The 12083-nt window shown below is 46.5% G+C and overlaps 2 protein-coding genes across 4 annotated transcripts in view; one reads left to right on the forward strand and one right to left on the reverse strand.

The window, feature by feature from the left end:
* CDAN1 (codanin 1) overlaps positions 1-6571 on the reverse strand; it is a 28827-nt gene extending 22256 nt beyond the window's left edge. Inside the window, exons 1-4 of one of the 3 annotated variants that reach the window (XR_014526930.1) lie at positions 6229-6362; positions 2912-3591; positions 1464-1685; positions 470-663 (exon numbers count right to left, since the gene is read on the reverse strand). Coding sequence is in view for 2 of the 3 variants with exons in the window: in XM_083506282.1 (XP_083362408.1) it covers positions 470-663; positions 1464-1685; positions 2912-3591; positions 6229-6324 (1192 nt within the window). In the remaining variant the exon portion in view is untranslated. Of the gene's footprint in view, positions 1-469; positions 664-1463; positions 1686-2911; positions 3592-6228; positions 6383-6464 lie in introns of those variants that run through there. The other 2 variants (XM_083506283.1, XM_083506282.1) reach the window with 2 other exon arrangements.
* Positions 6572-6907: 336 nt separating this feature from the next.
* On the forward strand, positions 6908-11083 carry LOC310709604 (uncharacterized protein). Its single transcript, XM_083509469.1, has 2 exons — positions 6908-7574; positions 9595-11083. Exons 1-2 carry the CDS (start codon positions 7121-7123, stop codon positions 10245-10247), a joined length of 1107 nt encoding a protein of 368 aa, XP_083365595.1. The 5' UTR covers positions 6908-7120; the 3' UTR covers positions 10248-11083.
* Positions 11084-12083: the final 1000 nt, after the last annotated feature.

Here is a 12083-nt window from a genome sequence, read left to right on the forward strand (position 1 = left end):
GAACAGAGAAAAACATGCAAAAGGACCTTTGATTTGTACTTGTACCCTGAATGATAGGATTAATCACATTAATTTCAAAACCTGAATTATATAAGATGCATTTTTAAAGGAAGATAAAAATATCTACAACTAAAAAAAACATGATCTGGATGTAAGCAAAAAAGTGCTTAAATACATAGGATTTTTTAAAAAAGGATATAGAATTCATTGCTTTCCTTTGTACAACTCCCAAAACATTAAAATTATTTATCAGTGTTGGGAATTTTGTCAGAAATTCTATGAAAGGTCAAAAATTGCCATTTGTCATACAATAGGAAAATCCAAGCCATGATATATTTGCGAAGTCAAGGCTCATTGAAATTTTCATTACTACTAAAAAAATTAATTTGAGGACATTTCTATGGGTTGCCATTCTTAGCATCCTCCCAAATCAATATGGACTGAAAAGCATCCACTGCCATTTCTTCACCTGCTATGCAAAATGAATAAAGTTGAGCCAGCTGTTCCAGCTGTTTCCTGAAGGAAACCTTGTTGACGTCGGCAGAAGTTACCAACTGGTTTTCAGAGGAAAGGCTTGCATTCTGACCGACATTAGGTTTCATTGGTATGCCAGAATCCAGAGATAATCCTGTTGGTGAAGATGTGGGATGCAGCAACTTGGACCTGCAATTCAAAGGTATGAAATAAGAGCAGTAAGAGAAGACTGAAAAACTCCTACTCTGTTGTAGTACCCAGTGGGATTCTTTCAAACGCTCACCAATTCATTAAGGAATCAATTTCTTCATTGAAACATAAAATGTTTCACAAATGCAATTTGCAGCATGTTAAAACAGTTAAAGATCCATGGATCAAATTCTAATCTTAACACAGCACTTGTAAGATTGAAGGGTATCAAGAATTAAATCATATTGACATGTGATTCTAGGAACATTGTTTTGCTTTAGCATAGGATTTCTGAGCTAGTGAACCATATTGCTGCAGAATGTGACAGAGAAAGCAACCATTTTTAATACGGTGGTACCTCGGGTTACTAACGCTTCAGGTTACAGACTCCGCTAACCCAGAAATAGTACCTCGGGTTAAGAACTTTGCTTCAGGATGAGAACAGAAATCATGTGGTGGCAGCGGGAGGCCCCATTAGCTAAAGTGGTGCTTCAGGTTAAGAACAGTTTCAGGTTAAGAATGGACCTCCAGAATGAATTAAGTTCTTAACCCGAGGTACCACTGTATTGAAATTACAGCCCCTAGAAATATTACTTGTTTGTTCATTCATTCTTTATACCACCTAGCTATGCAGTGTGCAAAAGCAAATCAATACAGAAAGCATAATAAAATGTGGCATGTTCACAAAAAGACAATATGGTCCATTCAGCTCTACTTCTCTAAGGCAATGTAAATCAACATTTCTCACATCACGGATGCTTCCCTTCACTAAGCACCCCATCACAGATTTCATAACGTACCGTTCCTTCTTCAGCATCTCTCTCTCCTCCTGAAGGCTACCCGAACTGGAAGACAGGGTCACTTCTTGAGATATAACAAGGGCCTCGGGACTTGTTCCGGACTGAGACTGAAAAGTTTGAGACTGGCCAACAGGAGTGGAAGTGAAGCACATCTTGGGCTTGGAGAAGGTTCGCTCAGCACTCACTGGAGTAGGGTTGATTCTCCTCGACGGTTTGGCTTTGCTGAAACGGGAAGTAAAACTGGATCAAGAGGATGAAAACACAATATATTATCCCTCTGCTCCAATCACCTGTGCGGAAGCCAGCTGATGACACATACTACTGTGGTCCTAGATTCACTAACCAAGGGCTCATCCAGACTTCCTTTTGTGCTGCATTTCCAGGCATAGGTCTAGGCTTTAAAGCTCCGTGGCCAAGCAGTGTTTTTTGTTTGTTTGTTTGTTTGTTCCAGCACTTTCCTCAGGAAAACCCAGGTTTTAATGCTGAATCAAAGCAAGCAACAGTGGAGCTCTCCAGAGATTGTCGTTTGCTCCTATTCAGTGGTAAAATGCAGGTTTTCGCAGGGAAACTGCCTAGACAAAAAAAAAAAAAAAAAGCACTCAGACACAGAGCTTTAAAGCATAGAGAGGACAGTGCAAACGGAAGTCTGAAGTGAGAAATCAAAGTATAAAACATGTAGTTTTACTAAGAAATAGTTCTGCTCCTTGTCCAACAGCAGGTTTTTTAAAAAGAGAAGTTGCTACCACAAGCTGCTATCTTTCAGCCACAATAGCTCTAGATATTATCTAAGGTATTAAAATCTCACAGAATACCTTGGTCAGAGTTCAGGCTTAAGAGTAATCAAGCAAGCATATATCAACTTTAAGCATGCTTATTTGGACCAAACCTAGCTTCAGCATCTCAAGGCAAGGGAGGAGAATGGGACTTAAAACGATGGCATTTGGAAGGTGGCTGGCAAACAGAAGCCAAGGAGTGAAAAGGGGCATTCTAGGCCCCAGCCCTGGGAGGGAGGAGCACTGGGCTAGTGCTCCCCTCCAGAGCAAACCACTGAGACAGGAGCTGCCCACCCAGTGGGGTGGAACAACATCAAAAGCCTCCCAGCTGGGGTGTCACGGCTGCTTACTGGGAGGAGAGAGGCCTTGGCAAGGTCAGGGCTCTGCATCCCTGTGCACCAGTGGATGCTCAGGATTGGCTCCATTCGTGTGCCAGCGCAGCCCTGAACTCATTGCCACCTCCTCCCCCAGAGCAAACAGCAGCAATGTTGCTGCCGGGAGGCTTACTGCTGTGGCTCTGCCCTCTGCCCACCTGGCAAGCTGCTCCTGCTCTGGGAGGGGCCATTTTTAGAAGTAGTACCTCCCTCCCATTTACTGATACAGAATAGTAAGCTGCAAAACTACTCTCGCAATAGATACCAGTGGGAATTGAGAAAGCTTCACATCAAGACTTACTTTGCCATTCCAGCGGCGCACATGAGCGGGAATTCCTCCAAGTCATTTAGGTTAAGCTGGTCAGGTGGGGAACTTGTACAGACAGGGCTCACTTCACCTTGTTTCCTCTGCCTCAATGAACCCAGTGATGGACTGTCACCTTTTACTTCTTCGGTCAAGCCTCTGCCCGCGTCTGGCCGGCCAGAGGCACTTGCAGAGCCGCTGCCTTTTCTTCTGCCCCTCCTCGCTGGGGTAGCAACAAGGAAACTCCCTAAACTTATTTTCTGAGCAGAGCGCCTCTCGTTGCGAGAAAAAATGGGGCTTGAACCAAAACTCGTGCTGCTGCCAGAATCCGTATTTAGGCATTCGCTGAAAGAACCCAATAAGTTTGATCCCGTAATGACAGAAGATCCATGCGATTCCAAGGCAGAATTGCCGGTGATGGGAGTTGAATCAAAGAAAAGCTGCCCTCGACTACTGCCAGACCCTGCGATGCTACGAGACCTCCTTTCAGACCCCAGCCTTTGATTCCTGTAACTAGAAGAACTTCCCAGGAGCTTGGAGTTTGGTGCTTTAGCAGGAGTAGGCGGCCCATTGGTCAGTATCCGACTAGTCTGTTCCCTTAAATAATTCAGCAAAAAAGGCACAAAGTCTTTCTGAAGCAAGTTCAGGAGGGATAGCTTGGGGTGGACTTGGTTTTCCTACACACACAAACATAACAAAACAAACCATGGTTAATATAAACTTGATTTAAAAAGAAATAGAGGGACAGCGGATATAAAGTAACTGATATTTTGCCATTTTTATAAGAATAAGGCGATTATGAACATATAAAGCAAAGTGAACCAATCTGAAAAGACTAACTCCATTCAAAGGATATAAAACCAGGAAGCAAACGTTCTTCACAACTGATTAAAGCAGGGAACTTATTTTTTCTCACACATGATTTACTACGGTATTTACTAAGTTTCACCATTGTTGTAGCCAGAGATTTTATATAGTCATTTAGCTATATAAAGATAGACACTCGTCCCTGAAGTTTGGAAATTTTAGTATGATCCTAAGCACATTTACCCAAAAGACCTAATAATGAATCAAATGGGATTACTCCCTAGGCTGTGGGATTAGGAATGCAACTTTAATGCAGTACCATACTACTCAAAGTGGATGTTGATCCACAAAACATTGGCTGCCAGTCCAGTGACTCCACCATAGCCCGTGTTGGGTGCTACACTTCAGGGACCAAATATGGTACTGGGCCCTGGCACACTGGGGGAAAATTGGTAGTCCACATCAGATAGTTTTAGAGTAACAGTTGTAGTATATTGCACAAAGTGAGAAATATCACTAAGCAGGAGGTACATTGCCCTCTAGTGTTCCTTAGCAAAATTACTTCCATGCTGAACTGGTGATAGAAGATATACTGGCCTCATTTAGACATAATGTTGAATCACGATTTAGCATTACAAGAACCCTTGTAACTTATCCACCTACCATTCCAGCATGACTGAAAAAATGAGCTTGGAAACATTTATTTCCGCTTAGAACTAATTGCATCTTGTCACATCAAGCAAATCTAAACAAACAGTTGTTCATCTCAACTATTGTTTGTTTAAAAAATGCCAACTTCAAAGCATAATTTGTTTCAACAAACCATAGTAAAGATTTGCAACTGTATAGGGTTTGAACAACACTCTCCCTATATGAACTGACCCAGACCCTGTGCTCATTATCGTGTGACTTCTCCAAGAAAGGTCTGGAGGGTGGCAACACGAGAACAGGCCTTTTCTGTGGTGGCTACCCACTTGTGGAATGCTCTCCCCAAGGAGACTCGCCTGGCACCTTCACAGCATATCCCTAGGCAGCAGGCAAAAACATTTCACTTCTCCCAGGCCTTTGGCTAATTAAGCAACCTACAGCCTTTTATACTGGGGAGTATTGTTTTTCTTTGTTATTATGTAATAAACAACAAGACTACAACGGAAACATAAGCTTCCAGTCTCCTCACAATGGAACAGGAGGTGGGGTGAGAACACATGAACCCAATATTTACTGTAGCTCATTTTTTCTAACATTATGCCATAACATTTAGCATTACCTCTGAACTCAACCACTGAACCATGATTCTAGAAATTTTCATGCAATGCTTATTTTTTTTATCTTGTTCATACAATGTGACCATTAGGTGCAATAACTAGAGCTTTCCCTATCAACTACTGGGTAGCATCTTCGCTTTGTCAGGGGGAGTGTATTTTTCATTTAATTGGGCCAAGACAGAAGAACTGGCTAGTTCCCATCTTCCAGCCACACACCAAAGGTTGTGAGTGAGAACATTTTCACAAGTAACACAAAAAGTTTTAATCTGAAATTCATTGTTATGAATGCAGAGTACAGAAAACAGAAAAGCCACTTTGGAATCAGGTATGCACAAGTTAGCATATGAAAACAAATACAAAAATATATTCAAACACTACTGACCCATTTCACACTAACAGGCTGTGGCATTCATCAGACATAAAATTAAGTGATTTAGACTTCAGTCCTATGCATGCTTAGACAGAAGCCCCAATGAACTAAAAGAAACTTATTTCTAAGTAGATCTACACAGAACTGGCCTGTTAACCATCACCTAAGAATCCCTAGCCCTATACAAGATACTTAGAGGGAGGGAGGATATAGTATGTGGAATCTGTTGCTTTAGACAGCTTCGTGCGCACTCTGAACCCTGGTCGCTCGTTTCCCAGATGGTTATCCAACACCGTGCTTCAGGTAGACCAAAGACTAAAAGTTTTCGATGCCTGCTCTCCTGTGTACCTGTCCCCCCTCCACGATATTTAGTGCATCCAGACCGCTTTGAAAATTATAGTCGTTCACACATGTGCAGAAGAGAGGCGTCAATGTGATTTCGACTACGACTGAAATCCTGTGCACGGTTATTTGCAACTTCCAACGAATTCTGTAGGTCTTGTTTCTGAATCATTAAAGCTGCATATGGGAAGGACTCGTAAGGGCGCACAGCAACTCAGTCCCACCAACTCCACAGCAGGGTTCTCAGGTTCAGTGAAGGGCTCCCTCAGGCGGCACATATATACACCTGGGCTCCCGAAAAGCTACCGCAAGAGCCCTTCAGGAGCTCGCATAGCGCAGGCCTGAAGGCTGCAGCTTCCCACTTAGCATCCCGCCAGAGGAGGAAACCTCAAGTGGTCGACCTGTTTTTTCCCCTCCCGCCTCCCTTTTGGAGCGCAGAGTTTTGAAGGCCGGCATCAACTCCGTATTCCCGGAAACTTCCCGCTCGAACCGAGGGCTGGGTGAAGCAAGGGCGGCGCTGCGCGTTTTACCTCCACGGCGCAGGGGCTCTGGCTCGCCTTCAGCCACCGCACGACAGCGCTGGCTGCCACTTCGTCCTGCAGCAACAGCTCCAAAACAGCCGCCATGCCCACCTCTCTCCTCCTCTAGCACTACCGCGCGGGCGAGCCTCCGGGGCGGGCGCGCAAGGAGCGTGGGCGCCACCCCTCGACGCCGTCCCAAAAGCCGCCAAAAAGCCCTAAAAAAAAGGAACAGCAAAAAAACACACCACACACGGGGGGCGTGTTCTAATTCGCTTCTAACTCCGGGTTAGAGCGCAGCACGTGGAGGATGGGTGGGGAAAGAGAGAGGAGGCGCACTGATAGAACGCCAGGCGCGGGGGCCGCCAGGGAGAGCCAGCGCGCGCCCCACCCCGGACGCTCGCGGCCACCGCCGTCCCTCCCTCCCAGGGAAGGCGGGATTAGAGCAAGCGCCCGGGCAGCAAGAAGCGCGCGCGCGCGCCGGCCCTGCCCTGGATCCCTCAGAACCGCCAGTCTCTGGGAAAGTGGGCGTGGCCTCAGAACTCTCAGGCAGCAGCGCCCGCCGCCCGGCAAGGCTTCCCATTGGGAGGCGCGAATGCTTTAGTGGGCGGGGATTGGCGCAAATGTTGGCAGGGCGGGCTGAGAGGAGGAGCCGCCGCCGAGGAGCAGCGGCACCAGCAGCGTTTCCTCTCCCCCCCTCCCCTCCCGTGTCAACAAGCGGGGCGCCTGCGCCGGGGGTTTGCGCGTCTTTTCCTCTCATGCGCGGTATTTGCTTCCCGAGTCGGGCCCGGGGTTTGGCCTAGAGCCGGCGGCGGGCAGAGGGCGCAGCGCGATCGGGCGCAGCGCTCCGGCCGCAGCGGCTCCCGCCGGGCGGGCGATCGATCGGTCGGTCCGCTGGCTCAGGATGGCGGACGACTCCCCGAAGCGGCGCAAGGCCAACTTCAACGAGGCGGAGACGGAGGTGCTGATCGAGCAGGTGCTGAAGCACGAGCAGGTGCTGTTCGCGGCGGGGCCCGGCCGGGCCTCCCCGGGGCAGAAGCGCAAAGTGTGGGAGCTGATCCGGCACAAGGTGAACCCGGTGGCCGCCTGCCCGCGCGAGGTGGAGGACCTGAAGAAGCGCTGGCGGGACCTCAAGCGCCGCGACCGGAGCAAGCTCTGCCGCGTCACCCAGGGGCCCGTCCCGCACCCGGCCTCGCTCGGCCTCCTCATGGCCGCCGAGGACATCTCGCCCCCCGACCACCTCCGATCCTATGCCCCGGGGATGGCCGCCGCCGCCGCCAGCGAGGCGCTGCCCATCGTCGGCGGCATCGACACGCTCGACTTGCCCGGAGCTGCCGCCGCTTCGGTGGCGGAGATCGGTGAGTAGGGAAAAGAGGGAGGCGGGCAGCAGGGAGCCCCTTTCTCTGGTGCGATCCTGCCTTTCCCGCCGGCGCAGGTCGGGGCTCCTTCTCTCACAGCTGGTGCCTTGTGTATGGGCTGCCCTTCTCACCCCACAAAACCTGGAAGCGGGGCGAGGGACCGCTTCCGTCCTCTACCCGCTACAGAGCTTTCCCTGCTGTGCCTTTTCTCTGTCCTCACAGCTTTTGGAACAGTTGCAGATGCTCAGGATCGCTCGCCATATCCCATCCCCGCTTTCCCCATTGACTGGGATTGCGCCATAAAAAGTAAAAGTATCAGAAAGCTTGCCTCGAGGATAGGTTTTTAGGGTCCAAGAGTCGACAAGTGGACCTTTCTGTTGTGAAGGATGCTTTCACAAGGGGACAAGCGAATTATATGCTAAAGTTAGTGAGTCACTTGTGAACATAAGTTATCTAACTCAGTCTCCTCTACGCTTAAAGGCAAGGGTGCTCTGTCTCGGATGTTTCACACTGGAGTCTTTTGTAGTACTACTCCAGAGATGCTGGGGACTGAACCTTATCTATTTTTTGGCATATACTATATATTGCCCTTTTTACCTTTTGCATGCATGCCATGTTCTCTGCAGTCACCCTTGTGTTTTAATGTTAATCTGGAGGAGAAGGTGGAAGCAAGTCCATTTTAATTCAGTCTCCACTCTAGCTGAAATAAACATTGCATTGTTTCAAAGGCCAGGAAACTAAAAAAGCAATTTGCATATTACTTGTGAAAAATAGACCTTCGGCCTATTAAGGTGCTTGCCTATTTGTTTTTCCAACTTTTCATTCCAAGCACAGTCATCTAATACTCTTCACTTTTTTGCAAATGTTATTTGCTGTTAGGTACTCAGAACTTCAGTCTATGGGTATGTCTACATGCAACATGTCTAGTTTGCAGCTTCAGTTCAGAATTTGAAATGCCTGCAGCAGTATACAAAACGAGGCAGCATTTTTCGCCACCTTCCCTGTTATAGATTATCAGTCATTTGTACTTAACCAATGTGATGACCAGCAAGGGGTATTGGATAGGTGCTGAGCATCTTTTGTCCGTCCGTCCCCCCCACCCACATTTGTATCCCACCTCTCCCCCCAACTGCTCAGGATAGCACACATAGGGTGGTCAGATTTGAAATGATCTCACCAATTGTTGTCCTACTCTTTGTTTTCTACATGATGCTAGCAAGGCATTCCGCTCAAAAAGCTTCTTCATCCCATTGAGAGTTTTGTTTCTCTGACACAATTGTGCATATGTTTCTTTTTAAAAGATGAGGAACTGTCTAATAATAACTGGGTGCAATCTTAATCACAGACCAAGGCATGATACATAATTTAGCTCAGGGATGGGGAACCTTTTTGACCCTATGGGCCAACTTTGACAGGTGGGTTGAACAATCTGTCAGTCACCTGACATAATTATGGCAGTTATTGACAGGTGGGTTGTCCCACCCACCTGCAAAAATCTCTTGCATAAGGGTTCCAGAGTGCCCAGCAGCCTGCTGGTTGTCAGGTTCTTGGGAACGGCACCACAAACAGCTTAGCAAGTACCAAACACAGAGCTGGCAAAGCTGCTTTCTGCAGGAATTGGCTATGAGATCAAGTGCCACATGGGAAAACATAGCTAGTGGTACCATTGAATATCACTGTCTCTTTAAAAATTATTAGAAGTGGTTTTTAAGTCCTTGAGCAGAACAGATGTCTTGTGCAACTTTTCTTCCTCACTGCTGTTGAAAATTGGGGAGGGGGCTCCAGCACAGATGGGGGCGCAAGGGGCAAGAGCTATCGCAATGGCAGGTGTCACCTAATTAGCAGACACGTTTCATGTATATCTTAATCACCAGGTGAAGCTAAAAACTCAATAAAAACTCTGTTGTCTAGAGATAAATGTAGGCAACATTTTATGTGGTTATGATAGGCTGGTAGCCAGAAGCTGAATCCCCAAAGAGAGTGAAGCCTAACCTCTTTTCTCCCCCTCCTCTGTTTTTAGGTTTTACAGATGATCCAGGTCCGTCCCACCAGCCGTGTGTGGAGAAGATGAATCTAAAAGAAGAAATAGTAGTCAAAGTCGTGGAGCCAGAAGAAAGTTCAGAGGACATGTCTGTAGTTCCTCCTAGCCAGGAGCCACTCCCTTTTTTGGGGTTGCCAAATGGAGGCCCCTGTGGAAAAGTAAAAGCCAAAACAAAAACTCAGCCCCAGATAGACCCCAGTGAAATTACAGAAGAGGATCTCCTGCAGATCCAACAGAACCAGCTCCACATCATCCAGTCTGGCTTTGATACAATCAACCACAATCTCCGGCTGCTGCAGCAAGGCATGCAAGATCTCAACAACAGCCTCAGCATGGCAGCACATACTTTAGTGGCGATTAAAAATGTCTACGTGAAAAACAATGCTGGCCCAACCACCTTTGCTACGGTGGCTACTCAGACCACCTCGGGGTACTTGAGCCCTGGGTCCCCACTGGTGGAGGACAGAATCAGAGCACCAATGGCTGGAAGCAGTAGCAGAAGCAGCAGCAGCTGCAGCTCCAGCTCCATGTCGCAAGAGCCAGGCCCGTCAGAATTCCCCAGGCCCCCCCACAGAACCATTAAGAAGGAGCATCCCAATGGCTGTTACTATTTCTGTTTTGCAGATGTGTAAGACTTGAATACGATGTTCCTTGAGAAGGGCTGTTTTGTACCCCACTCAAGAATGCGTCGTCATCACAGAGCGGGCTTGCCTTGCCGCCGTCTACACTGCTATATCTGTAAGAGCTCCACCACCGCCAGTTGGGGAAACCTTACATTGTAGGAGGCATAATGCTAACTGTTTTTACATTGATTTATTATGGGCTTGTATTTGAATTGTTGTCAGCAACTCTGGGCAATGTGAGTGCATTGGAAGGGTGGGGTATAATTTTTTTAAACTACAGCTCTTCGAGCCCAGTCCTATCTAGGCCTACTCAGGACTAGTGCCCAGTGCGTAGGATTGCAACATTAGTAGTTATCCAGTAGGTTCTGCAGCTGGTTGATACGTCTTACATTGCATCTCCTCTGCTTTCTTTGCCAGTGGAGGAAGAGGAAATCTTGACTCATCTAGATCTTCCTGGTATTAATTTGACCTTTTGAAGTATGAAAAGGGAGCAGCAAATTTATCTAGTATCTGGGACAGAATTGATCATACATTCTGTTTTTATTTTTTAGCCAACCTAACTGCAGATTAGTGAGAATTTAGTACTTGATTGTACTTTGTTAAAAAACAAAGAAAAGCTGCCTAATAGTACTACTACTGTAAGGAGCACATGGAGTTTATCTGTTGTGGGATTGGGAATGAATGTGGGTGCTGAGCCACAAGCAAAGTGCTTTAAATTTTCCTTGCTCGTCATTCTTCGTTGCTCATGTCCAGCTCCTCAAAATGCATCTTCCCTGCGGACAACATGCAGTCGTGGGGAGGCTGCCTTACGTTGCATAATTAAAGAAAATTTTCCAAAAAATAAAGAATCTGAGTGCTGAATGTGCTTGATACTCATCAGCAGAGTGAATCTGCTCCCTGTGAGGGTATGTGTGGTACTTAGATGCTGCAAAACACATTATTGGACCCCTGTTTTGGATGTAGTTTGAAATAATGATTTAGCAGTGCCTGATTGATCAGCAGCAAGCCTCCATCTCACACCCTCCACTGGATTATTTTATTCTGATCTGGGATTACTGGTTAGTTTAACGTATGCCTGGGATCATAAAGCATGGTTTGAGCCTGTAAATAAAACATTCGCATTCCCCGTTCAGATACTTCCCCTCCAGGCTGTGCCAGAGGTAGTGCTGAGCTGTGGCCCACAGCTTCTTCTGTTTTACTTTGGAGATATTTGAAATTGTAAGTGGAGGAAGACCCTGTACATGGCATTTCCATGTAGGCTGGGAAAGATTCCTACCTGAAACCTTGGTGAGAGAGCTGCTGTCACTCAGCAAGCTTGATGGACCAATCATCTGACACAATATAAGATAGCTTCCTGTGTGCATTTGTTCTACAATATTTCCCTTAAGATACTGGAATAGTGATTGCTGGGAGGAGCAGAGGTCCATGAATGCACAGAGTAGTTTTATCTGCTATTGTAATAATAATAATATTTGTAATAATACATTTTATCTGCCATTGTAATAATAATAATAAGAAGAAGAAGAAGAAGAAGAAGAAGAATTTATTATTTATACCCCACCTATTTGGCTGGGTTTCCCCAGCCACTCTGGGCAGACTCCAACAAAATATTAAAATACAATAGTCCTTCAGATATTAAAAACTTCCCTAAACAGAGCTGTAGATATATGGGACTGTTTTCCTTGGATGTATAGCTATATCACTAGATCTCAAAGCGGACAGCCTACCAATTGGGTGCAGATTGGAAAGGAAAAGGTATTGCATTCTGAAGCCTTTGCTCCATGGAAGACTGAAGGAGACAGGAGCAACTTTATCAACACCAGATTTAGAAAATAATGTATATTT

The sequence above is a fragment of the Podarcis liolepis genome, assembly GCF_965112155.1.
Source record: "Podarcis liolepis genome assembly, chromosome: 1".
Taxonomy (NCBI): domain Eukaryota; kingdom Metazoa; phylum Chordata; class Lepidosauria; order Squamata; family Lacertidae; genus Podarcis; species Podarcis liolepis.